We start from the raw sequence: 27,218 nt of genomic DNA, 5'->3' as shown, positions 1-27,218 counted from the left end.
TGCACCTCTTTCACGTGTGCTGTTGCTTTCAGGGGCACCATCAGTGATAATGTGCAAGAGGGCTTTCTTGGTGGTGGCTCCCCATATGTGGAACTTCCAGCCCCAAGAGGTTAGGCCATCTTCCTCTTGAGCTATGTTCCATCAGCAAGTGAAGACACGTCTCTTTAAACAAGCATTTGACTCTGCTGTTGCTTAATTTTGTTTATTGACTGTTAGGGGGTGTTTGCTGCTCTTTTTCACTTGATGTGTTTGAATGACAAGACTGGTTTTATGTTTTATATTTTTAGGGAGGGGGAAGTGGGCTAAAAATGGGTTCGAATAAATAACTAAACCTAAATCTTTTTTTTTTTTAAGTTAGAAGATGTATCTGTGTGTGTGTGTGTGACTGCAGGCAGCATTTTAGAAGATACTTCATAAGAACATAAGAAGAGTCCTGTTGGATCAGACTAAGGGTCCATCTAGTCCAGCATTCTGTTCCCACAGTGGCCAACCAGCTGTCGACCAGGAACCCACAAGCAGGACATGAGTGCAACAGCACCCTCCCACCCATGTTCCCCAGCAACTGCTACGCAGAGGAACACTGCCTTGGATAATGGAGGTAATATATAGCCATTATGACTATCTCCTTTTGTGTAAAAGCATGATGGTTGCATGTTGCAGTGGGGCGGGTTTACAGCCACTTGTGTCCTGAATAATTAAAATAATCAGGCCACCTTTTCAGCTGATGAAAAGTGTTTTGTGTGTGTGTTTTTTTTTTTAATCTATGAATCCTATAGTAATAGCCAACTCAGTTAGTAGTGTGTGGATCCTTACACAGCAGAAATGGTCAACAGACTTGGGGGAGCAGTATGTTTGCAGGAGTACAAAAATATCTTTTGGGGGGGGAAATCCTGTTCTATTTGTCTGACTGATTAAACATTGCTGTCTCTTGTTCTCTTTATCTACACACACACACACACACACACACACACGATAAACACCGGAGGTGGGGGTTGGGTGGGCATGATAAAACAGTGGGGCCAAAAGCCTGCGCCTCCTGCCCCAGCTGTAAAATGTGGCATGACAAAGCTAGGAAGACTGCGTTATTGCCAAGGAGCATAACATCTCAAGCCTCTGAGCGGACTTTCGTGGGAGGAAGATTCTGCCACCACAGTGATAAATGCGCTAGTCCTTAAGGTTCCACAAGAATCCTTCAAAAAAAAAGGGGGGGGAGGAGCCTTCTCCCCCGAAGACCCTGGGAACAGGGAGACTCTAGGACCCAGGACTTGGGGATAGGAGAGAGGGAGGGGACAGGGGCTGGAGAAGGAATAGACGTGTGTGCGGCGGGGGGGGGAGCTGGGCTGCAAGCCAAATCCAGCCGCCTGCCCTTTCCCCCCCTCCCCTCTCCGCCTTTCTCTGAAAATCTAAAGGTCTTGGTGGGAAAGAAAGAGGGGGGAGAGGAAAAACAGGAATGTGAAACAGACGCAGGAGGAGAAACGAAAAGAGGGAAAAGGAAGACAGAAGGAGAGGGAGAGAGCACTTTGCAAGCCGTGGAAGGAAGGAAGGAAGGAAGGAAGGAAGGAAGGATGTAGAAAAGCAGCAAGGGACATCCGGCACGCCGGAGCAGGAGGGAAGCAAGACTTTTGCGGAGGGAAGAAAAGAGGACAAAACGGGAGAGGAAGGAGGCAGCCGCGGGCAACGCGGGAGCGCATCTCCTCCTCGAACAGATGGGAGAGAGAAGTCATCTCTGCGCCCCAACCGGGAGAGGCGGCTGGGGAAGGAGAAGAGCCGATTGGGAAGCGTGAACGGGGAGAAGGGCCCCCCTCGCTCTCTGCAGCGGGGAAGAAGGGGACAGACAAGGAAGGAGGAGAAGCTTTGAGCCCCCCCGCCCCGGTCTTGCTACTTTTCTTCCCTAACTCTCCCTCTCTCTCTCGTTCCTTTTCTCCTCGGTCGTGCTCACGACCGCCTTCCCCGCGTTGATTTTCTGCCACTGACTCAAAACTGTCAGTTCCCCCCATTCCTTCCACCCGCTCATTCTCTCTCCCATCCCTCTTTTGTCTTTCTCTGTCTCCCCCACCCGCTTTCCTTTTGCTCTCCTACTTTCTGCCTTGCATGCCTACGGCCAGCGCATCCCCCAGTTGTAATTTTCCTTTCCAGGCCGGCCTTTCCCCACCCAGATTCCATCCAGCAATTTGGTTCCTAACTTGGACAGTCCTTCTCCCTGGGCCTGATTAATTGCTACTCTGGGGGGAAGGAGCGCCTCAAACCCTTCCATTACTGGCTTGACAGGGAGCCAGGATCCCAGCGGAATGAAAAAGCTTTAAACTCTTAATTTGTGGGTGTGTGCGTCTGCTTTTCATTTAAAAAGAGTCCCCGAAAAGTCTGCAGCAAATAAAACCTATCTGCCTCAGCAGAAAATATATACATCTGTGAAAGAGCCAATTTTTTTTTTTTGTTAGAGAGAGATGGATCTGTGACATGCTGAGTGAACTGCCATTCCTCCAAAATTCAGAACATCTGGAAATCTAACCATCAACCCTTTATTTCAACCCACAGAAGAAAGAGAGAAGCAAAGCTGACTTTTTGAAAGAGAAACTTGTTCCTTAAAGTTCATATGGAAAACTGAGATCTGTGTATCCGGCTGACTTTGCTTGCAGCTGATTTGGACTGATTGGTTGTCATCTCGACTGTACCTGGATATTGAAGTTTGGCCTTCCTCTGGCCGTTCTGATACACAGGGAGGATGCAGGTTTATCTCTGAGTGGATTACACCACGTGCACCTCTTCTTGTGATTTGTTGGTAGGTCAACACCATTCCTGGACTGAATATTTGTGCTAACAAGTAGGTCTGGAATTTTTGCGGCCTTCCAACTATTTTATTTCTCGGTAGTTAACACTGTGCTTCTTCTGGGTTGGAAAAGGGTGTGGAAATAACCTCATATGGAATGCCTCCAAGGTTGCATATATTTCTGGAGCATGTCATGTCTCCCATGCTTTGAAAATTGCAAAATTAGGGTTTTCTCTCCCTGGCACCCTGAATGTTACATTTTCTCAGTAGTTTGCCTTGAGGAGGGTACGCTTGTTTTACTGAGGAATTGAGCTTATGCTAATGGGAGTCATAGTTTCTGAAGCCTGATATTTATAGCTTTGTCGACATTGGCGTTTTCAAATTGCAGATTTGTTGGAGATTTACAACGCTCTGTAAAGGAGCCTGAAATTTGGATTCGGGGGGAAATAGGATCTAACCCTTAACAAAGCAAATATTCTGGGGTGTGGAGAAAGTTTGTGAAATCTGGATATTTCTGGTAAATATTGTCTGTATTCTCAAGAAAAAACTGCCCTGCTGGATATTTTAAAAAAATCTATTCTGGACTTTGCTCTCTTTTAGTCTGGATTTGAGAAGTAACGTTTGTTAGCATCTGTGTGGATCTATAACCTGGGACTTTCCACTGCCATGCCTTGTAGATCCAAGAGGAAAGTTCAGGCTTTCTGGATTTCATGACGTTGGGCCTTGTAGATCCAAGAGGAAAGTTCAGGCTTTCTGGATTTCATGACGTTGCAAAATCTGTGGCTGTTTTGTGTGTGCCAATTTGTTTTTTAAAAGAAGCTTTGGAGCAAAGTTTTGCAAATGTCTCTCCTTTGGCTTGCATTTCCACCCTGCGGTTGCAACACAAGCCCCTGTTCCAACTTGTTGCGCTTTCACCCTGCCTGTCTCAATCCATGCAGTCTGGAAGTGGTCAGGCATACCCAGATGGCTTTTCTGGGAAATTTTTGCTGACCAAGAGCTTTGGGAAGTCTTACAAAAACTTCTGGGTGGAAAAAAAAAACCCGAGAAGAGAACTGCAAATTGAAACTGGCTGGACTTCTAAGAAACCACACTCATTGCTATCAAAGTATAGGAACGATTTGATTTTGTTGGGATTTTTTTTTCACCTTTGCATTGGAATATTGTGCTGCGCCAATTTCTCCAGCATTTTCCAAGGAACTTTCTTTCTGAATCTGCCATAGCTCCTTCCTTCCCAACAGAACTGGATTTAAAAAACAGAAAGGATATAAAAACTGGTTATTACATTTCTCAGGAATCTTTGCTTCCTTCTGGAGCAACCAACAGCACAAAGGACAACAATGTACCTAAGGACGGGGCTATTTTTACAGCAGCATTTCATTAACATATTAGAGGAATAGAGAAGGTGTAATTTTGGATTACTATTTCCTTGCTCTGCAATTGCCCCTTTTCACTTCTCTCTTTGGCGTTTGACACCCTGTCTCTTCAACATGTCTGTAAGTATGCTAAACTAGGAGAGAGAAAGAAGGAAAGAAACAAAGAAAGAACTAGTTAGATCTGGCCAAAGTCCAGCGTGAGTCAGGAATCAGGAGCTCTTTTGACCTTGGACAAAAGATTTACATTTCAGGGTTACTGGCCTGCACCATTTTCCGGATGTGAACAAGGTGTTAGATGCTTTTAAGGGCAGACCTACAAAGGCACCGGCGTGAGGAGGTGGGGTGGGGTTGCATTTTAGAGGAAAGAGGTGGATAAGCAGTAAACATAGGAAAAGACGAAGGAGATGTAAAACTCTCCTGGAGACTGTTGCTAAGCAAAATGCTTTCAATTTCCTTTGGAAGCCAAACAAATATTTAGTCTAGCCTTTTCCAGCCTGGTGCTGGAGATGTGTTGGAATACAACTGCCATGATCCCCAGCCAGCATGGCCAACAAATCTGGAGGGCTCCAGACTGGAGAAAGGGCATGGCGGCCTCTCCCAAATTACCACAGGGTGTAGTGATGGCCACCAATCTGGATGGCTTTAAAAGGGGGTTGGACAAATTCCTGGAGGAAAAGGCTGCCAACGGCTATTAGTCTTGATGGCTATATGCTAACCTCCAGTACCAGAGGCTGTGAGCCTATGTACACCAGTTGCTGGGGAACATGGGTGGGAGGGTGCGGCTGCGCTCGTGTCCTGTTTGTGGGTTCCTGGTTGACAGCTAGTTGGCCATTGTGTGAAGAGAATGCTGGACTGGATGGACCTTTGGTCTGATCCAGCAGGGCTCTTCTGATGTTCACCTGAGATTTTGTTTTAGGTGCAGTTTTGTGGCAGTGCTGAGTTCATTGGGTCTGAGAAGAATTTTTGTTGGGCTTGTGCTGGACCTGTTAGAATGTTGGAGCTCAGTCCACTCAGTGTTTTCCCAGTGTTTTTCAAAATGTCTTCATTCTTTGCTTCACTCCTGAAGAGCCATAATAACTTAATATATTCGGGGGCAGGGAATGGTGTGTCCCAGTCCTAGTAAGGACCTGGTGTCCTAGTAAGTTTGAGTGCCGGAACCTTTCAACTGTCCAAAATTAGGCGCTGTTCGTAAAAAGACAACTATCTCTAGATCCAACAATACAGATCCTCCCCTTGGCCGCAGTTGCAGCTGAGACACACATGTTTGCTTTGTGAAGGTTGCTCTTGTTTTCTGGGGTCCATGTGCCAAACTCCCCAAAGTGAGATCATCTCTGGCAAAGAATTATTTGTCAACTCCCAAAGTGGTTATTTCCCTGCCCACCTTTGATTCCCATTCATCCTGAGGATGAATATTCCAGTATTTATCCTCCAATACTGGAATACAAAGAGCATATCTTATTAGGGGTCAAGATTTGTGTTATATTTAATCTGATCATTTTATTGTCATGGGCTCCCCTGGGAGCTGACTGGCTTGGCTGAAAAGCAGGCTAACAAGAGGAGATGCAGTAATAAAGATAATTTCCACTGGGGTGATGAAGTAGCAGCCCAGATTCGACCCTTAGGGCTATTTTATCTGACCCCTGGCAACTCTCAGTACATTTTAATTGAATGTGTGTGCATGAGTGTAGCAGTTTGAGTTGGATTTTACTTTGCCATGATTAGAGTAGGCCTATTTGAAATCAATACGACTGAAGTTACTCCAATTCTTAAGTGAGGTCCCACCTTCGTTTTTAGAAGTTGCAAAGTGAAAAAGTGCTCTATAGCACTGAGTCTCTCTTTGGGATTTTTTTGCATGGAATATATCTAATGTAACGTGTAAGTGTTCCCATTTCTATGTCATGCTCTTATCGATGCACCAAGTTTGTGATGAAGCCTGGTCACTTGTGAAGGGGGACAGTTTGTGTTGCAAAATACAACTGTTGCTTGGAGACCCCTAAGCAATATGGGCATCCCTCCCCCCACTCCGGGTTATACTGTTCCATGCAGTTTGGACAGGCCTCTGACAAGCCATATTTGACCTCCTTCCAGGTATTTCTGGGAGAATGTTAAGCATGCAAGAGCTTGTCCTAAAAAATGGGGCCAATCTATACATTTGGAAAAGGTGCATCGTACAGCCTTCCTTGGGACTGTACCATTTCAGAACGTAGATGGGGGGAGGCAAGATTGAATCCTGCTCTGCCTCAAAATCTCTGCAGCCTAAGCTAACATTCTTCCCGACGCACTCATTTTCTGTGTGCGGGGAGGTTCTTTACGCAGGGAAGCAATTGAACATCCTTCCACCCGCATTTCGAAGTGGTACAGCCCCACATCAAAATGGTACTGGAGGGTTGTCCCAGTGTGTGTGTGTCTCTGTGTGTGCATGTGTCTTTTCCCAGACCATTGGTAGCACCCTCTGTCAGTCCCTGCCATGTGTATAGTTTTGCTTGGCTACATGGGTGGCCGTGGCAATGGAACTGGGGAGTGTGGATGGCAGTGTGGGATTTAGGGGGATTTGGGTGGTGAAAGGGAGAACGTTGGAGAACAGAGGGGGACACTTGGCCGTAGACCAAATAGGGGTTTCTCTGGTTTATTGTCACGCCTAGGGGTGCATCTAACCGCGTTTCCTGTATCCAGGTCCTCCTGTATCCAGGGTTAACTGGAGAGTGTGATCACCTTCATTCTGTTTGGGAACACCCTGGATCCAGGACAGCTCTCCCCAGCCTGGTGCCCTCCAGATCTTTTGGCCTTCAACTCCCATCAGCCCAGCCAGCATGGCCAATAGTCTGGAATGCCGGCAGTGGTGGTCCAAAACATCTGGGAGGCACAAGGCTGGGGGAGGCTAATCTAGGAACGATCCTATGGGCACCTGTTGCGGGGTGTGGGCTGCAATGTGTGGAGACAGCAGGGTCTGCATCCGTTTGGGGACACGGGCTGTCTGTGGGTGGGCCTATCTCAAGCTATCTTTAGAACTGTTTATGGTCCGGAACAGTGTACAGCAGGGGTGTTGGGCTGGCAGCCAAATCCTGCCCTCTGTTCCCCAGATGGCCTCTCTCCCCACAACCACTGATTGTTTGGCGGATTCCTGGCTTTTGTGCCGTTTTTCCCTTTGGCTCTGCCCACCACTGGAATGCGGCTCCCGGGAGTGGCTCCAAAATCGACTTTGGCTCTCGGGTGGAAAGAGGTTCTGCATACCTGGTGTAGAGCCTCACGTGTATTTGTCTGGAGGCACCCGTGCAGGGACGTCCCGAGCACTCCCCTTGCTTGAATGGGGCTGTACATGAAACATGGGCTGGGTTTCCTTGCTGAAACTGGATGTCCAGAGAGGACAGTGTAAAAGCGTTAGCCGCAGCAGCAACACCTGAAGAGTGCTGTGTGGGCACCTGTGTTTGTGTCACCCAGTGGAGGCTGGTGGCTCCGCTGTCAGTGGGGCGGTGAATCTGCTCTGGGTTTCAGTCAGAACTCTAAAGGAGCTCTCCAAGGTGCGGAGCACTTTGGAGAACTCCTTTAGCGTTCTGACCGAAACCCTGACTGAATTCACCGGCCCACTGACACCAGAGCCATCCACCTCCACCGCCCCTAAACTACTGCAACACAAGCACGTCCCGGTGTTCGCCTCTTCTGGATCTGCTGGAGATGATGGGATTTGTAGTCCAACACATCTGGAGGGCACCAGATTAGCAGAAGGCTGGTGCAGTGCCTTTAAGCAGGTAAGCTCTTTGGTCTGAGCCAGCTATACCCTTCCGCTTTTGTATGGACAGAGTGATGGCCTATTGACGGCTGTGAGCCATGACTGCTTAAGTGAGGAAATAATGAAATAATTAGACAATTGATTTTTAATTAATCATTTAATTAGCACATTATAAGCACATAATCTACAGCTAAGTATGAACGTTTAGATGCAATTACTGGGCCAGAGTGACGTCATTTGAGGATGGATTTGCTGAACGCCTCTCCCGGGCCGGCCATCTAGACCGGATTTCCCCAACCTGATGCCCTTCAGATGTGTTGGGACTACAACTCCCAGCATCTCACAGCCAGCCACATGAGGCGTCGTGGTCCAATGCCTCTGGAGGGCACCAGGCTGGGGAAGGCTGTGCTAAGGTAAACTGCGATATATAAAAGGTCAGAACAAACGTCGCTGAAAAAGATGGAAACTTTTATAAAAGGAACGATGTGATAAAATATATAAACATTCATGACAAAATAGTTCTATACAATGGCTAAACATTACAACCAGACTGCTTTAAATCTACGTAATCACTATGAATGGTGAAGGATAGAGGAGATTACTTACTGCATAGTACTTTGGTGTGCTGGGTTATGAGTTTGTTGTTCTTCTGACCTTTTTTATTTTGCAGCTTGACTTTTGAGTGGTCAGGATATTGCTTCGCTGTGTTTGACTTGACCATCTAAGCCAGGGGTGCAGAACCCCTTTCACCCTGAGGGCCATTTCAGAGCTCCCAGGGGCCACATTCCAGGGGTGGGCAGGGCCGAAGGCAAACAGGGGCAGGACCCAAATGCCAAAAAATACCAGCGTATTTTAGCTTCAAGTATTTCCTGCCAGTAACTAACCCTTTTAGGAGCCATTTCAACCTTGTAGGATTGGGAGGAAAACTGCGCAAAGCTAGATAACCACCAAACAATTAGTGGTTGGGGGAAAGGGGGTGGGGCCAGAGGAAAGGGGCATGGACATTTGGGGAACCCCAGAGTCTGAGATTTTGCACACCTGATCTAAGCCAGCCTTCCCCAACCAGACATCGTCCAGACTCCCGTCATCCTCCAGCCTGGCCCTTGGCATCAGATGGCAAACATCATGGAATCATAGAATAGTAGGGTTGGAAGGGGCCTACAAGACCATCGAGTCCAACCCCGGCTCAATGCAAGAATCCAAGTCAGTGCATCCCTGACAGGTGGCTGTCCAGCCTCATCTTGAATGCCTCCAGTGTGGGGAAAAAAGGATATTGTAGAGCTGGAAAAAGTGCAGAAAGGGGCAAGAAAAATGATCAAGGGGCTGGAGCATCTCCCCTATGAGCGAAGGTTACAACGGATTGTTTAGCTCGGAAAAAGGAGGGTGAGGGGAGACATGACAGAGGTCTACAAAATGATGCATAGTGTGGAGAACGTGGATAGGGAGACATTTTTCTCCCTCTCTCGAAATACTAGAACCCAAAGGGGTCATCCTATGAAGCTGATGGGTGGGAGATTCAGGACAGATAAAAGGAAGGGCTTCTTCACACGGTGCATAGTTAAAACTCTGGCATTCGCTACCACAGGATGTAGTGGTGGCCACCAATTTGGATGGCTTTAAAAGGGGGCTGGACAAATTCCTAGAGGAAAAGGCAATCCGTGGCTACTAGTCCTGATGGCTATGTGCTACCTCCAGTGCCAGAGGCAGTGAACCCATGTACACCAGTTGCTGGGGAACATGGGTGGGAGGGTGCGGTTTCACTCTTGTCCTGCCTGTGAGTTCTTGGTCAACAGCTGGTTGGCCTCTGTGTGAACAGAATGCTGGACTAGATGGACCTTTGGTCTGATCCGGCAGGGCTCTTCTGATGTTCCTCTACAAGGCCCCCCCACGGAAGATTCCAAGGGTGGCGACTTGAGGACCGATTGCTCACTGTGCCTTCTGCCTCTGCCCTTGCAGGCTCAGCTGTGCCGCGCCCTTTACGACAACGCCGCCGAGTGCCCGGATGAGCTCTCCTTCCGCAAGGGCGACCTGATGGTTCTGCTGAAGCCAGAAGCCCCAGGCCTGGAGGGCTGGCACCTGTGCTCCTTGCACGGCCAACAGGGGATCGTGCCAGCCAACCGGGTAAGGGTCCTCCGAGAGCCAGGATCCCCTGGGCCAAGTCCTCGCCGAAATCACGGCCCAGGTGCGGTCTACCAGGTGCCCAGGAAGGAGATGGCCCTCGTCGGAACTGTCTACGAAGTGCCCCCGGATGAGCCGAGAAGAAGGGGTCCAAGAAAAGAAGAGCAGGAGGTGAGGAAGGACATCTGATGTTTCCTCCCTATGCCCTACCCCGCACACAGTATTGTCCTGGGAGAACCCTGCTTCCTAATATTCCCAAATAATAGCCATTCAAGGCTGAGAACTTTGGAATTTGAGATCAATATTCCATTAAGAAATCAATGGTTTAAATAGTTATTGTTCGCCTTTAGCCCCGCCCTTCCTCCTTTAGTCACACACCCCTTTGACCACATCCCTCCCAGCTTCTGCCACGCCCCCTGAAGAGAAAGATGAAGAGTAAAATTCATTTTTGTGGGAGCCGGGGGTGGCAACGGCTGACAGGAAGCTCTGGCGTGGGCTGGTCCATGAAGTCACGAAGAGTCAGAAGCGACTGACCGAATAAACAACAACAAAAATTCATTTATTTAAAAAACATTTCTAGGCCACCTCCCATGCCCCCAGAAACGGTCCAAGCAACTTGCACAAAATACTTCAGGGCTTCTGAACATGCAAAGAGCATCTGCCCCTCCTCACCACTGAGGGACTGCAGCTTGTCCTCAAACACTGCTCAGGATTAAGGAGTAGAATGACCACCTGGGCCGGGGAGGCATAACGTTTCTGGCCCTGGGGGCCGCACGTGATGCTACGCATGCGCACACCAGGGGTGTGTGCATAAAAGATTTGGGGCTGAGGCCCGTAGGACACAAGTCTGAATAAAATCTGCACATATTAGATTTATTTGCATTGATTCAGAAGACTTAAATTACATTTCATCAGAGGCAAAGTCAGCCAATTAATTTCATCCAAACCGTCTCAAAGAAAACAAATTCTTCAGTTAATTTGCATCCTGCCCAAGATCATCCCAAACCAAGAGAAAACAGTTCTTTTTCTAAGCTTTAACTGCCATGGAGGCGAAGATTGGGGGGGGCGGGTTGCATCATGTAGGGAGGGGAGAGTTAGCCCTCCCCTCCCCTCCCCTCCCCTGCTGCAATCTGGCAGTCCAGCAGAGAGAAAGCCCTTCTAGTTCTCAGGGCTCTGTGGAATAGATTTGGGGCCAGGACTCCACTGGTCCAGGCCTAGCAGTGACCCCAGTGCACACACATCTCCACACACCCAACCTAGTAATCCTGATACAGATCTCTGTCTTCCCACTGCTGATCCAGAAAGAGCAATCTGTCTGAGAATTTCTGGGGGAGGGAGCAGAGAGCCTTTTCTCCTCCATGTCTCCCAGCAATTGGAATACGGATCACTCTTTCCTTGCTGGGGCATTACCAGTGAGGACGGAGCAATCCGTGTCAGGATTGCTAGAGGAGAGAATTTGGCAGTGATGGGGGGCATCTGTGGGGGACCGCAGTGGTTGTGCATCCCTTTCAAGGCATGGAAGATGGTTCTTATCCAGCCCTGAGCACCAGCCCCTGGCTTCAGACATGAAGTACTGCTGACCATAGCTCCAGGCCGGAGAGCGTTTGGAAAGCGCGTTCCCCACCAGTGCCTGAAACTTTGAAAGGTGGCAGCTCAGAGCAGGGGTGCTGAACCTCTTTCAGCTCAAGGGCTGAAGAGGATTTTGGAGGAGCTCTCGGGGGCTGCAGTCCAGGGGTGGGCGGGGACGAAGGCAAACGGGGATGAGGCCAGAAAACCAAAAATACCCACATATTTGTGCTTCAAGCTCTTCAGGCCAGTGGAGGCTGGTGGTTCTGATGTCCATGGGGCAGTGAATCCACTCTGGGTTTCAGTCAGAACTCTGAAGGAGATAGCTGCTTTCATGTTCTGGCTGGTTCTGACTGAAACCCGGAGCAGATTCGCTGCCCCACTGACATCGGAGCCTCCACTGAGCTAAGCCTTACAAGAGGCACTTCAACCTTTTAGAATGGGAAAAAAATCTGTGTAACACCGGGAAACCGCCCAAAGATTGGCTGTCGGGAGAATGGGGTGGGGCCTGCTGGGGAACCACAAAGGGCCAGATTGGGAACACGAGCGGGCTGGATTTGTCCCATGGGCCTGACGTTCAACACTCCTGGCATAGACTGTCACCCAGTCCATAACCACTGCTACCCCTTCTGCTGGTCTTGTACCAGCTCACTTTCGCTATTGCAAAGAAGCCAAGGATTCCGGTTGTGGACCTCGGGCATCCCAGATGTATCTGCTACCTCCTCTTGGCGACCCCTACCTCCTGGTCTGATTTCTCCCTCTTCTCCCCCCCGCACAGGTGTATGAGGTGCCACCACCTGCTCGGCCCTGCCCCCTGCCCCCTGAAGGGATCTACAGGGTGCCTCGGGGCACCAGAAGAGATGGGGACCCCACAGAGGTTAGTGCTGATGCTTATTTGGGGGATATGGGATAAAACCTGACTGAGAAGATGGTCTGCAATGGCATATTATATTTATTTATCATGTGCATGATATATTTATTTATCATGTGATGACTTTATACATGGACTTCACCAGATGGTCGGCACCGAAATCGGATTGACTACATCCTTTGCAGCCAAAGGTGGCAGACATCTGTGCAGTTGGTAAAAACAAGACCTGGAGCTGACTGTAGTTCAGATCACGAACTTCTTATTGCACAATTTAGAATCAGACTAAAGAGAATAGGGAAGACCCACAGATCAGTTAGATATGAGCTCACTAATATTCCTAATGAATATGCAGTGGAGGTGAAAAATAGATTTAAGGGACTAGATTTAGTAGACAGGGTCCCGGAAGAACTATGGACAGAAGTTCGCGACATTGTTCAGGAGGCGGCAACAAAAACCATCCCAAAGAAAAAGAAAACCAAGAAGGCAAGATGGCTGTCTGCTGAGACACTGGAAGCAGCCCAAGAAAGAAGGAAAGCAAAAGGCAACAGTGATAGGGGGAGATATGCCCAATTAAATGCAAAATTCCAGAGGTTAGCCAGAAGAGATAAGGAATTATTTTTAAACAAGCAATGCACAGAAGTGGAAGAAGAGAATAGAATAGGAAGGACAAGAGACCTCTTCCAGAAAATTAGGAACATCGGAGGTAAATTCCAGGCAAAAATGGGTATGATCAAAAACAAAGATGGCAAGGACCTAACAGAAGCAGAAGAGATCAAGAAAAGGTGGCAAGAATATACAGAAGATCTGTATAGGAAGGATAATAATATCGGGGATAGATTTGACGGTGTGGTCAGTGAGTTAGAGCCAGGCATCCTGAAGAGTGAAGTTGAATGGGCCTTAAGAAGCATTGCTAATAACAAGGCAGCAGGAGACAACGGTATCCCAGCTGAACTGTGTAAAATCTTGCAAGATAATGCTGTCAAGGTGATGCATGCCATATGCCAGCAAATTTGGAAAACACAAGAATGGCCACCAGATTGGAAAAAATCAACTTATATCCACATACCAAAAAAGGGAAACACTAAAGAATGTTCAAACTATCGATCAGTGGCATTTATTTCACATGCCAGTAAGGTAATGCTCAAGATCTTGCAAGGTAGACTCCAGCAATTCATGGAACGAGAATTGCCAGATGTACAAGCTGGGTTTAGAAAAGGTAGAGGAACTAGAGACCAAATTGCCAATATCCACTGGCTAATGGAGAAAGCCAGGGAGTTTCAGAAAAACATCTATTTCTGTTTTATTGACTATTCTAAAGCCTTTGACTATGTGGGTCATAACAAATTGTGGCAAGTTCTTGGTGGTATGGGGATGCCAAGTCTTGTCTGCCTCCTGAGGAATCTATATAACGACCAAGTAGCAACGGTAAGAACAGACCATGGAACAACGGACTGGTTTAAGATTGGGAAAGGAGTACGGCATGAGTACGGCATACTCTCACCCTACCTATTCAACCTATACGCAGAGCACATCATGCAACGTGCTGGGCTTGATGAATCCAAGGCTGGAGTTAAAATTGTTGGAAGAAACATTAATTAAAGTTGTTGGAAGAAACATCAGATATGCAGATGATACCACTTTGATGGCTGAAAGTGAGGAGGAGCTGAGGAACCTTATGATGAAGGTGAAAGAAGAAAGTGCAAACGCTAGGTTTCAGTTAAACCTCAAAAAAACCAAGATTATGGCAACCAACTTGATTGATAACTGGTAAACAGGGGGAGAAAACGTGGAGGCAGTGATAGACTTTGTATTTCTAGGCACAAAGATTACTGCAGACGCTGACTGCAGCCAGGAAATCAGAAGATGTTTACTTCTTGGGAGGAGAGCAATGACAAATCTTGATAAAATAGTTAAGAGCAGAGACATCACACTGACAACAAAGGTCCGCATAGTTAAAGCAATGATATTCCCCGTAGTAACCTATGGCTGTGAGAGCTGGACCATAAGGAAGGCTGAGCGAAGGAAGATAGATGCTTTTGAACTGTGGTGTTGGAGGAAAATTCTGAGTGCCTTGGAGTGCAAGAAGATCAAACCAGTCCATACTCCAGGAAATAAAGCCAGACTGCGCACTTTAGGGAATGATATTAAGGGCAAAACTGAACTACTTTGGCCACATAATGAGAAGACAGGATACCCCAGAGAAGATGCTGATGCTAGGGAAAGTGGAAGGCAAAAGGAAGAGGGGCCGACCAAGGGCAAGGTGGATGGATGATATTCTGGAGGTAATGGACTCGACCTTTGGGGAGCTGGGAGTGGCGACGGCTGACAGGAAGCTCTGGCATGGGCTGGCCCATGAAGTCACAAAGAGTCGGAAGCAACTGAACGAATAAACAACAAATATCATGTGCATGGTCCCTCCATCTCTCTCCCCATTTTATCCTCCCCACAACAACCCTGTGAGTCTGGACAGACTGAGAGAAAGAGGGACTGGCCCACTCTCTCAGTTTAATGGCTGAGTGGGGATTCGAATTCAGTCTCCCTCCCCTTCTGACCTAGTCTGGCATTCTGACTGCTACACCACACTGCCTCTAGGGTTTAGTGATGCTGGAAGCCGTATTTTCCATGGGAGGGAAAGCTTCAATGTTCTTAGTACTTTTCAAGGAATTGAGATGAGCACGTGTTCATCTCCTCTTCACCCCTGCACCCGTTTCCCACCCCATCTTTAATTGTTTCCCTTTGATGTAGAGATCTGACCTCTCTCTGTTTGTAAAGTACCACAAGTATGGATTGCGTAGTAGCAGCAATAGTGGGAAGAAAGCCTGTGTATTCACCCCCTTAATTCTTTGCGTCTTGCACAGTGGGGTATTCTTTCAAAATCCAGCCAGTGAATGCTTTATCGCTCATCCACTTCTCCATCAGTGCCCTGTTGCCCATTTTCAGCTGGATCCCTATGTCTGTTCCAGGCTTTCGGCAGTGGGGGGTGGGGAGGTTGCATTTGATAACCAATCAGTTTGGACAGTTGGGATGTGGCTGGGCCAATGCAACTGTCTGCTGCCCCCCCCCCCCTTTGGAGAGTTGCCTTTGTGGACAGCTGGGCCCGTCTGTTGCAGAAGACAGCTGTGTCCGTCCTGGTCTCCGAGGGTAACTGTATCTCAGCCCAAAAGTGGGGACGGCTGCCTCTGAAGCAAATGGAGGTCCTTTTTGGCATCGCCTGATTCCACGGCTAAGGCGGCGGTTGCCCTAGATGGATGAAAACTTGGCAGGCGCCAGCAGGTGTGGGGCGGAGAGGTGGCAGCTGGGTCAGAATTTGAAATGTAAGGGATACACAGTGAGCTTTGGGGTTCCAGAGTTCTCTTTGGGGCATGGGGAGCAGCAGTGTGAGGGAACTGCATTGCTTGCATATTCTGTGGGGGGGGTTGGACTCAGCGGCATCTTTTCTACATGGCCTCTTGTTTTTTTTTATGGGGCTTGGGAAACGGAGAATGGTTATCAAAAATCGGGGAGGTCAAACAATCTCAGAAGAACTTCCAGGCTGCACAGCACACTTATTAGAGCAGGGGTGGGGAAGCTCTTTTAGCCCTTGGGCCAAATTCAGTTTCGGTGAAGCTCTCTGGTGCCACCTTCCAGTGATGGATGGGTCTGAGGGCTATGGGGCCAAAAATACCCCCAAATCAAAAATATTGTAGCTTTGGGGTGCAATCTTATGCCTGTTTAGACAGAAAAAAAACTCCTGCAATTCTCAGCATTCCCCAGCCAGCCATGTAGGACCTTTTCTGTCTAAACATGCATAGGATTGCACCCTAAAGCTCTTACTGTCAGTCCCTCTGCTTTTGGAGAGGTATTTCAACCTTTTAGAATGGGGAAAAAATACACAAAAGCCAGGAAACCACTAACAAGTCAGTGGCTAGGGGGAGGGGGCATGCTCATCTGGGGAACCCCGGAGGGCTAGATTGGGAGGGCCAAATGTAGGACCTGGTCCTGTGGGTCCCCACTGCTCTGTTAGAGAGCAAGTAAGCCTCATTGTTTCGGTGTTGGAAGGAAGGGTTGTACAAGAACACCGGGAGTTATGAACATTACATTAAAAGAAAGGGGCACGTGCACACCGTTCTTGTAAGCTAAGCTAGACTGGGAGACATTTCCTTCTTGCATCTTATCACTGCCACTACCACACTAAGGGCACAATCCTACGCATGCTTAGACAGAGAAAAGTCCTACAACTCCCAGCATTCCTCAGCCAGCATAGTTGGCTGGGGAATGCTGGGAGTTGTAGGACTTTTCTCTGTCTAAGCATGCCTAGGATTGCACCCTAATGTACTTAACCCTGGACACGTAGAATGTAGATCTGCAGAGTGTACTTAAGTCGGAGGAGACAGATCTTTTTTGCAGGTTGCCTTTAATTCTCCTGAACAGCTTGGTGGGTGGACAATTACTAAGGCAAGTAGATGAAACAGGTTCTACGCTTGCAAAACACTCCAGGTGTCTAATTTAGGTAATTTTCCTAAAGACGTTTTAAAATAAAGTGAGGAGAGAAAGCACAGTTGCATCAAAGTAAAAGAAAAAAACAAGCTATTTTCCTCCCTCTAGCTTATGGCTCACCCTTTTACAATTCAGACTTAGTTCAGTAAAACTTACTTAAAAGACAGCCTCGCCAGCATGGGACCTGTTCCTGAGATAAACTTCAAACAAAGGCAAACAGAGACGGAGACAAAGAAATTGTGTCATTTTATGGTGTTTTTCTTTGCGGCTGTGATTGACAAATGGGGTGGGCACCCAGCTAATCAAAAGGTCTCCAAGGTTGTCTGAGGTGTTTGGACGCTGTGAATCTCAGGCGATGGATGGTTAAAACTTTGTCCTTCCTGAGAACTAGGGAAAAGGGAGGTGTTGAATTGGGCAAGATCTCTTATTGGTGTCCCGTCTACATGCCTTCCTCACCTAGCTCTGTTGGAGAAAAATGATACCTGGCAGGCAAGGGATTTTTATGTATGTATGTATGTACGTACGTATGTACGTACGTACATATGTAGTTATAGTATTTCTGTGCTGGTTAATTTAATACATTCTCCAAGCAATTCATACTAAAATGTATAGATAATACAATAGAAAAACGATAGAAAATAATAAATAATACAAAACGTTACAGCAAAGTCCTCAATAAAGCAGAGCAGTGTCATAGTCCGTTACAAGTCAGCGAAAGCCTTTGTAAAGAAATATGTTTTCAACAGGCTTTGCCACGGTTTGTACCTCTTGAGCCATGCGTGGGAGGGTGCTCCAGAGGTTGGGTGCCGCTACTGAGAAGGCTTAAGTGATATTATTTGGCATCATTCTGTTGATCACAGAACGACCAATAAGGCCTCCTCTGATGATTTCAGGGGCGACTGGGTGTATATAAGGAGAGAGAGAGAGAGAGAGAGAGAGAGAGGAGGAAAGTGGGGGGTCTGCTTTTCGTACAGGGGCAAATATCTCAAATTAAATTTTGCCTGATTCACACATCGGTCTTTGTCTCATGGTGGCGGTCTTGAAGGTGACTTGCTCACCCGTGACAATGGGCCGTTCCAAGCGGCACTGGGGAGATGGGTGACCCCACTCTTGGCAGAAGGTGACCCCACTCTTAATCATCAAGCAATGTTATGTTAGAGGCATGGTGGGAAATTGAAATGGAGGTGAGGCCCACCCACCCAATGCCAGGTGGAAAGAAGGTGTTTAAAAGGAGGGCCCAGTTCAGGGGTGGGTGGTTTTAGGGCCACAGCAATTGCCCAAGGATGCGGGTGTGACGCCAGCCCTGGTAGTCATATGGAGGTATGTGTGAGCTGAGCTGCAGACTTTTTGTCTGCAACCCCACAAAACCACATGTTTCCCAGGGCTAGAACTCTGTGCATTCTGCCTTGTCTCCCCCTGTGCATGGAACTCCCCGAGCTTGTGTTCTCCCCCATACATGTCTCTTCAGATCCCTCCTTAAAACCCACTTTTCCTTGAGGCTTTTGGCTTAACTCCCTCCTTCCCAAGTTTAAGGTGCAATCCTATGCATGTTTAGACAGGAAAAAAGTCCCACAACTCCCAGCATTCCCCAGCCAGCATGGCTGGCTGGGTAATGCTGGGAGTTGTGGGACTTTTTTCCTGTCTAAACATGCATAGGACTGTGTCCCTAAGTGCCTTTGTTCACCATATTCGTCCCTCCATACCATTGCCTCCTCTGCTTTTAGTTATTCATTAAGTTGTATTTATTAATGTATTACACGCCTCATGAAATACATTTCTCTAGGCATTTAAAATCATGATCACAATGCAATTAAAATCACAACACAGTCAACCATAGAAAACTAATAAACATGCCAATACAGCATAAGTGGCTGAAGGTTTTACTGCGGCCGTCAGCTTCACGGACACATTTGAATTCATTACTATTGATTCGCTTAAAAAACAAAATAACTCTAGGGTGCACACCTCTAGAGTCCCCATAGTACACATGCCAGGTTTCAGGTGTCTAGGTTGCATGGCCTTTTCTAAAAAATTACATTTATATCCTGCCGTTTTTCCTCCTTAAGTAACCCAAGGCGACATACATAGTCCTCCTCTCCATTTAGCCTCACAACAACCCTGTTAGGTAGGTTGGGCTGAGAGTCTGTGATGGGCCCGAAGTCACCCAGTGAGCTCCCATGGCTGAGATGACTCCCAGTCCAACACTTTAGCCACTATACCACACTGACTGTCTGGTGCTGATGGTGCTGATGGACAGACACATCCTCTTTTGTTATTAGAGGTGTCCCTGCAAGTAGAAAGCCAGCACATTAGGGAGAAGGGAAGGGCCAGAACCTGCTTCTCAAATACTAGTTTTCTATGGGAAAGCAGATGTTGATTTCTCTACATCATGCTAAAACATGTGATTTCCCATCTGAAAACAGTAATCTGAAATGGTGTAGTCCCAGCAACTCTGTAATGACTTACCTGAATGTGCCAGCTGGCACTTCCGTTTTCAGTCTTGATCAAATTGCATCTTTTCTCACCCTTCTTCTCTGTATTCCCCCCCCCCCCGCAGGTTTACGACGTCCCCTCATCCCTGCTCAGGGACTCTCCATCCAACACCTATGACTCGCCTTCCCTGTGCCCAAAGAAAGTCGCCCGGGTAGCTCCCCAGCCCACAGCACCGCCGCCCTCTGAGGACCCCTACGACGTGCCGCTGGCCTTCAAGAAGCCCCCAGATCAAGTGGTGGAAGAGGAGGTGGACGACGGGGGCTCAGAGCGGCCCCTCGTCTATGCCACTCCATCAAACCTGCGCCGAGCCTCGGCCTTGCTCAACCTGTACGAGTCACCTGAGGAAGTACTGGGAGGAGGAAGAGAGGAAGAGGAGGAGGAGGACGGGGGCATTTACGATGTCCCTCTGCTGGCCCCCAGCTCCCCGCCCCTCGAGGGGGTACTCCAAGGACTGAGCCTGAGAGAGCCTGGGCCCCCTTCCCGCCCTCGCCTGCCTTCCACTGAGAGCTTGTCCCGGCGTCCGTTGCCTGCCCTTCCCAGCGAGGAGCGGCTTTCTGTCGAGCCCCCCCCACCATCGCCAAGCATCGTCCGGAAGGGCAGCATCCAGGACCGCCCACTCCCCCCACCCCCACCCCGGCTGGGGGGTCTTGGAGCGGGAGACCAGCTGGAGCAAGTCAGGGATGATGGTCACAACGAATATGAGGGGATCCGTCTGGCGGACGAGTACGACTATGTTCACCTCAAGGTAAGGGCAAGTGAGCACTTGATGCAACTCTTGCATCAATCTTTGACCCCCACGACCAAAACAAGGTGGGATTTACATCGTTGTTCCTCTGGATTTGCATCCAATGCAACTAGCCTTACAAAACGTGCCACAAATCCTGCATCAGCCTTTGACCCCGCAACCAAGACAGGGCAGGCCTTACTTCATTTTTCTTTTGGATTTGCATCCAATCCAACCCATCTTACAAAACAAACAACCTAATTGTTCTCCTACATTGAAATTTAAAGTATTCATTTGTTTGTGTCTGTAGTGTTGTTTTCTATAATGATCCATGAAGGGGGCAAGTGAAACTTTTCCCAGTGATGAGAAAAGCTACACTTGTTTAACAGCTGCATGATGGGTAGAAAACCAGCAGGTGAAGCTTTTTCTTCCTCTGACTGTATCCCCATTCTGAGAAAAACTACTCAGGTACATTTCTTCCATCATGCAGTAAGCACACAAGCCTTACAAGAAGAAATAACTGACTAACCTAATGCTGACCTCTGACCCCTGTACCCAGTCTTCAGTAGAGATGCCCCTCTCTCTCACATGCAAACACATTCACTTAGGGTGCAATCCTATGCAAGTTTAGACAGAAAAAAGGTTCCATGCAGGGAGTTGTAGCCTTTTTTCTGTCTAAACTTGCATAGGAGTGCACACTTAATTTTCACGGCTGCCCTCTCAAGGGTTCCTGAGAAATTGGACTAGGGCTCTCTAATGTAAAATTCCTGAGCATCCCCATGACATGCAATCCCCTGGGTTCCTTGAGGGATATCCTAACTCTTGAACCAGGTTTAAAAAATCTGAGTTGACACTTGTAATGAAGCTGTGTTTCATTCTGTTCCTCATCTCCAGAATCACATGTGCAAGCAATGGACTAAGAGTGTTTCCATTCTTTTCCGATTGGATCCAAGATCCGTCTTCTGTGAGAGGAAGGGCTTTCCTGGCAGAAGGTCCTTCTGCTCGATGGGAGGGGTGGCTCTCCTCTGCCACCCCATTCATCAGGGTCTCCTGGCTCTCTGTGTAGAGAGCCAGTGTAGTGTAGTGGTGAGAGTGACGGACTGGGAGCCAGGAGATCCGGGTTCTAGTCCCCACTTGGCCATGGAAGCTCACTGGGTGACTTTGGGCCAGTCACAGACTCTCAGCCCAACCTACCTCACAGGGTTGTTGTTGTGAGGATACAACGGTGAGGAGGAGGATAATGTAAGCCGCCTTGAGTTCCTTGCGAGAGGGAGAAAGGCGGGGTATAAATGCAATAAATAAATAAATAAATAAATAAGGAGGGGGCAGGGAGGTCCACTTCTGCCCAGCATATTTGATCCCGCATAAATCTGGATCCAACCTTTCATCCGTAAAAGAAAGCTTAACATGTTGACTTATAATCCCGTCAAGTCATACAAAACAAGATCGATACATATAACAAAACTTTTGTGTTTCCAAAGGAGAGAAGAAATGAAAAACCTTAGTAAATGTGGCATAAAGTGGCAGAAGAATTTATTCTGTTTGTACTTGACAGCAAAGTGCTATGTGGGCCAAAGGAACCCCGTACTGAAAACCCCACTGCAGGGATGGGGAACTCAGCTTAGTTTCATGTGGACCTCAGTCTAATTTCAGACCCTGGCCACTTTTCAAACTTTGCCCACTTTGGCTACAACACTGTTTGCTTTTGCCTCTGGCTGTGCCCACTTCCAGAATGCAGAACCCAACAGGTTTTGACCAAGGTAACACAGACCTCACTACCTGTGTGCTACGGGATCTGTGACTGCTCTCTGGGTGGTCTTGTTTTTTTAATGACATTTGAGCTTCTTAGGAGGGTACCTTTTTTCATGACATTCAGGGCTTTTTGTTCTGGGTGATTTATCGTGAGCAAAAATCTATTTATCGAATACACATGACCCTGCCCCTCTCTTTTCCTAGGGGGCAGATAAAATCCAGCCCAAAGTGACAACTCCTGAAGGGACGCCCGGATTCACACTACCTGGAGACACTGCTCAGACTGAAGAAATGGTATCTATTGCTTTTCATTTTTATTCATGTATTCAATGTGTAACCCATGCTAGGGGTAGATATCTCTATTTCCTTATAGAATGTATCCTCCTTGCAAAGTAGGCCCATGTTTTATTCAAATCCTTTCAAAGGGAGAGTTGAAACTGAGAGGGAGATGGAGACCACACAGGCAGTTGCGTAACGGAGATGGGATTTGGAGCCCAGCTTCCCCCAACACTAGCTAACTCTTTATCCATTAGAGTGCAAGAGCTCGCTGTTAAAACATAAGGTGAAAAAGGTGGTGGTCAAGTGAGGTCTGCCATCTTTAATTCCCCAGAATGCTCTTTGCAATGATGCTACACGATGTAGCATTCTTCTGGAGGCAATATGGGGGAATTAAAGAGTCTCCTCTGTAGTGGCCCCCGCATCTGTAGAGTGCCCTGCTCAGGGAGATCCAGCTGGCATCTTCACTGTATACATTTGGACATCAGGTTAAGAGCTTCCTCTTCCAGGAACTATTTACTCCTTTATCTGTTGCTTCGTTTATTAATTTTACTGTTGGCGCTTTAATATTTTAATGTCTTTAATGTTTTAATATTTTTATTATCTTGATATTTTTGTTGTTTCTATTGCTTTACTTGTTATTTATTGTCGTTTGGGTTTTTTTATTATTGTTTATTATCCAAAGGCAGTTCGCTGGAATATAAATTTAATAAATAAAATAATAATAAATATGGTGATTGGCAGCAATGAGGAGCTGGAAGAAGTGCTGGTAAATTTTTCACCCCCTGCCGTCAAAGTTCACCATCCGAGAAGAGCCCAGATGCCCTCTCTACTTTTTCTGCCCATGAATGGTGAGGGGGTGGGCAGATATTGGCTCAGTTATTAAAAGCATGTCACTAAAATACTTGCTCTCAGCTTAAATTTTCCCACATTTTAAACAATCTGCTTATATTTCAAGCAATTTCCATGTAGATATTTTTCTGCAACCCCCAAGGAAGAAAGATCCAGAGCTGGAGAGAGGCCATTTTTCTTAGCACCCCCTTTGAAAATAGCCAGAGAGTGAATCGCCCCTGGACTCACCCCTGGATATATATAGCTGTCCATAGCAGCCACAGAGCACCGAAAGGCTCAAAATTAGCCAAGTTTTCAAGCTACTTTTGGTGCTCCATAGGAACTATGGAGCAATAAAAGGGTAAAAATGACCTCTAAATGGCCACTGTGGCCACCATTTTGTTTTTTTACATTATTTGTTTATTTATTTACAATATTTATATACTGCTCCATATTTAGAACAGATTTCAGAGCAATGAAAACAAGAAATAAAAGGTAAAAAGATTAAAAGGATAAAAAGATTAAAGCACCAGATTAAAATTATGCTATGTTTAGTTTTACAATTTTGGAGGGCAGGAGGGGGCCGCATGTTGGCCACCCCTGTTTACGACATCTATAATACTTTCTCTAATCTCCCCCTTTGGTTTGTAGGCACCACCTTCCCCAGAGGACAGCCAGCTGCTCCAGTTCTATACGGGGCAATGTCAGACCCATTACGCCACGCTGCTTTCGGCCATCGAGGCGCTCCTCGCCAGTGCTGGTACCCACCAGCCCCCCAAGGTGTTTGTACCCCATGGAAAATTTGTCATCGTCACGGCGCACAAACTGGTATTCGTGGGGGACACCGTGTCCCGCCTGGCGTCCTCGGCAACGGTGCGGGCGAGGGTGGGGGCAGCCAGTGGGGCCCTCTGCCAAGCCCTGAAAGAAGCGGTGCTCTCCGTCAAGGGGGCTGCCCTGCGCTACCCTTCGCTTCCTGCTGCCCGGGAGATGCGGGAGTGCGTGGCGGAGCTCTCCCGACAAGCCTTGGCCTTCACCTCCTTGCTCGGCACCCTGGCACCATCTTGATCCTGCGTTCTGCATCCAGTTTGATTCACCAGCAGCAAACGTCTGACCCCCTCTGCTGCGACAACACACCAGAACTCCCCTGGCGGCAATAATTAGCACATCACCTGGGAACTCTTACTGCAGCGGTGCCCTGCAGACCTGTGGGTGCCCATGGGTGACTGCGGCCCCTGCGTCAGCGCTATTGTTTCCCTTGAACCTGGTCTTCACGTTTGTCAAGATCCTAAAAGGGCCTCTCACGCCCACAGCAGTCAGCGTCTGCACTCAGGTGCAACATTTTGTGACCTCTGACCATTGGGTGCTCAGTTTTGACCCTAGCAACAATAACGTTGCTGTGACCTTCAGCCTGTACTTGGCTTCTTTCCTAAGCAATCAAGGCCCTTGATCTGTACCTCAGCCACTCTACTTTATGCCCAGAAATGGTCCTCGTGAGCACCCACTCTTTGCTTCTTTGTTTTCCTGTTGTTTGCACCTGTGACCTATAACCGTTGGCACTCTTTCTTCCTCCAGCTGGGTTCCCACCTCTGCAGTGGAACATCCAAACTGTTCCATGTCCAATATTAGTGCCTCCACACTATTTTCCCTGAAGCCCCTGATAAAGGTTGTGGCGTTGGGTTGTAGACCAAAGATGTGAACTCGAGTGGGGCAGTGCCACCCTCACGGCCACCCCACAGACTTGATGGCGGTTATTAGGGGCACAACCCCAGTCTTCCAAAAAAGCCGTAATGGGAAAGGAGGAAGAATGGAATTGTTGGGAAATGGCCCTTTTTATCCTGGAACAAAGCATCCTGAAACAATGACTGGAAGAAGGAAAAACAAAAAAATGAGAGAATGACCAATATTGCAACAGCAGAGGGGATTATGGGGTAAATGGCCCGGAAGGGGCGAAAGCAAACAAATGCAGAAAGACGGCCAAATGCGAAAGGAAGCCAAGGAATCTGGGGCAGAAGGGAGGAAACCAAGGGTGAGGAGGAAATGATAAAAATGGACAGTAGGGGTGATTGGTCAATGTAGACTTTATATAATGCACAATGTGGACCGTAGAAAAAGGTACTGGCATTCTGAAGGGGCACAAGTGGGTAAGGGGGGGGCAACTGGTGCGTGCAGGGAGGAGTGAGCCATTGCTGAGACAGCTACCAAAGCTCGCCTCTGTAGGGGCTAGGATAATTCATAATGAGGTCTGACCTTCTGATCCATTGCTTGGGTCTGCTGCTCCCTCCCTTCTTCAGAAATCCCCCCTCTACTTTTGCATTCTGTCTTGGATAGTAGCCAATTAAATCCTCAATTTACACACACACCGCCCCGACCCTTCCTCATCCCATTTCCTCACCAGGAAGCAAATGGGGTCAAAACATCTCTCTCAGGAAATATTTGCCAAGTTATTTTCTAGGTTTGGTCATAATAAAATGGGTGAAAAAACAAATGGCTGTGTGTGTCGCTTCCTTCCAAGTCCTGATCTGTTTCCATGCACCCCCCCTGCCCCAGACAACTTTGTTTTAATTTTTGAGGCATTGAAGTTCATAAAAATATTTTTTAAATGGTTGGGGTTTGTAAAATATAGTGGTTTATAAATTTAAAACACAACAAAAACAATAAAATGACACTTTATTAAAACTAGAAACCCTCACCCCTCCAAAAGAAACAACACAGCAAAATAGCCATAAAACATGTGCTGCAGCAATTGTCATCAGTTTTCAAAGGGTAAGAGAAGTAAATTGGGTTTTGCCTGTTTTTTAACTTGGAAGATGCCTCCTCTACGAGACCTGGGCATGATTCAAGAAGAATAACCCTCTGTCCACTAGGCATTAAATGGTAAACTCAGTTTCCAAACTGCAAAGTTGAAGTGTGTGAGATTTTTAAACAATACATTTTAGTTCTAGATCTGCCTTCTGTCTTCATCTTTGATGACTTTAGGATAGCTCATGCTTTTCTCTGTCACCATGAGGTCTAGAAGATAGTCACGGCTATAAACGTTTTGAGCAGAAATGAATGAAAGCGAGACATTGCTACCACAGATGGAAAGAAGGCAGCCTATAGTACCACCTTCCAGGGACAAAATGATCTAGTGAGGCTAAGAAGGAGGTAGTGCCAGGATTCCAATCAAATCAGCTTCACGTATGCAATTGGCAATATTGGCTGAGGTCTCAAACTTGCCCTTTGTCAATTCTAGCATGTTTGTGCAAGAACACCAAAGTGAAATAGGAAGCGGGAAGGAGTCTGGGGGTATTCAGCCAATGTAGACCCTATGTTCAAATCACAAGATACTGGAAACACAAAACCATTTAATGCTGACATCCTAAACACACTTAAGTCCACCTTCCTCAACCTGGTGGCCATACTGACTGGGCATGATGGGTGTTGTAGTCCTACACAGCTGGAGGGCTCCAGGTTGGGCAAGGCTGTCCCCTATGAATGCAAAACAATTATAAAATGGAGCCTGGGGGTGGGCTTCCCTCTGTCCTTTCAGTGAAAGGCCAATATCTCCAGGTAGGGCTGGGAAAACTGCTTGAAACCCTGGAGACTGGCTGCCAGTCTGCCAACAATTCCTAAAGGCAGATTCAAATTTCATATGATTTAAAAAAAACATTGAGTTATGTCTAATTTCAGTTAAACCCCCACCCTTCCTCCCAGGAACTTGGGATGGTGTACATGGTTCTCCTTCCTCATCTTCACAACAACCTTGTGAGGTAGTTTAGGCCTAGAGGTAGTGACTGGCTCAAGGTCACCCGGTGAGCGTCACAACTGAATGGGGATTTGAACCTGGGACTCCAACCCTAGTCCAATATTCTAATCAAAGACTGAAGGCCAAAGGAGAAGGGGACGACAGAGGATGAGATGGCTAGACAGCATCACCGATGCAATGAACATGGACTTGAGCACGCTCCGGGAGAGAGCGCAGGACAGGAAGGCCTGGCGTGCTATGGTCCATGGGGTCACGAAGAGTCGGACACGACTGAACGACTGACCAAAATACCACACTGCCTTCACACAACGGGTGGGTCAAACCCTCCAACCAAATGATGTTCCAAAATCCATATAGTGTAATACCTTTCTTAGTCCAACTCAGAGAACACCCCAAAAGGTGCAAGCTTTCGAGATCTGCAGATCTCTCCATCGGGCGAGGTGCTTTTTGTAACACCTCGTCCGATGAGGAGCTCTGCAGATCTCGCAAGCTGGCGCGT

The 27,218-nt window shown here is 47.6% G+C and overlaps 1 protein-coding gene across 2 annotated transcripts; it reads left to right on the top strand.

Moving 5' to 3' along the window:
• The first annotated feature begins 1,298 nt into the window (after window positions 1–1,298).
• Window positions 1,299–25,605, top strand: EFS (embryonal Fyn-associated substrate). Of its 2 annotated transcripts, none has more exons than XM_084806504.1 (6): window positions 1,299–2,779; window positions 9,824–10,156; window positions 12,330–12,428; window positions 19,456–20,136; window positions 22,072–22,161; window positions 23,626–25,605. In XM_084806504.1, the coding sequence occupies exons 2-6, from the start codon at window positions 9,899–9,901 to the stop codon at window positions 24,037–24,039; spliced, it is 1,542 nt and encodes a 513-aa protein (XP_084662630.1). In that variant the 5' UTR covers window positions 1,299–2,779; window positions 9,824–9,898; the 3' UTR covers window positions 24,040–25,605. The 2 variants fall into 2 exon arrangements, with proteins under 2 accessions (XP_084662630.1, XP_084662629.1); XM_084806503.1 differs by lacking the exon at window positions 1,299–2,779 and adding an exon at window positions 3,560–4,260.
• Window positions 25,606–27,218: the final 1,613 nt, after the last annotated feature.

Source organism: Heloderma suspectum, chromosome 6 (assembly GCF_057233095.1).
Source record: "Heloderma suspectum isolate Gila_16-S chromosome 6, 16-S_ref, whole genome shotgun sequence".
In the NCBI taxonomy this organism is placed as follows: Eukaryota; Metazoa; Chordata; class Lepidosauria; order Squamata; family Helodermatidae; genus Heloderma; species Heloderma suspectum.
Note: the sequence above shows the minus strand (reverse complement) of the source record. Positions and strands in the feature narration are given on the sequence as shown.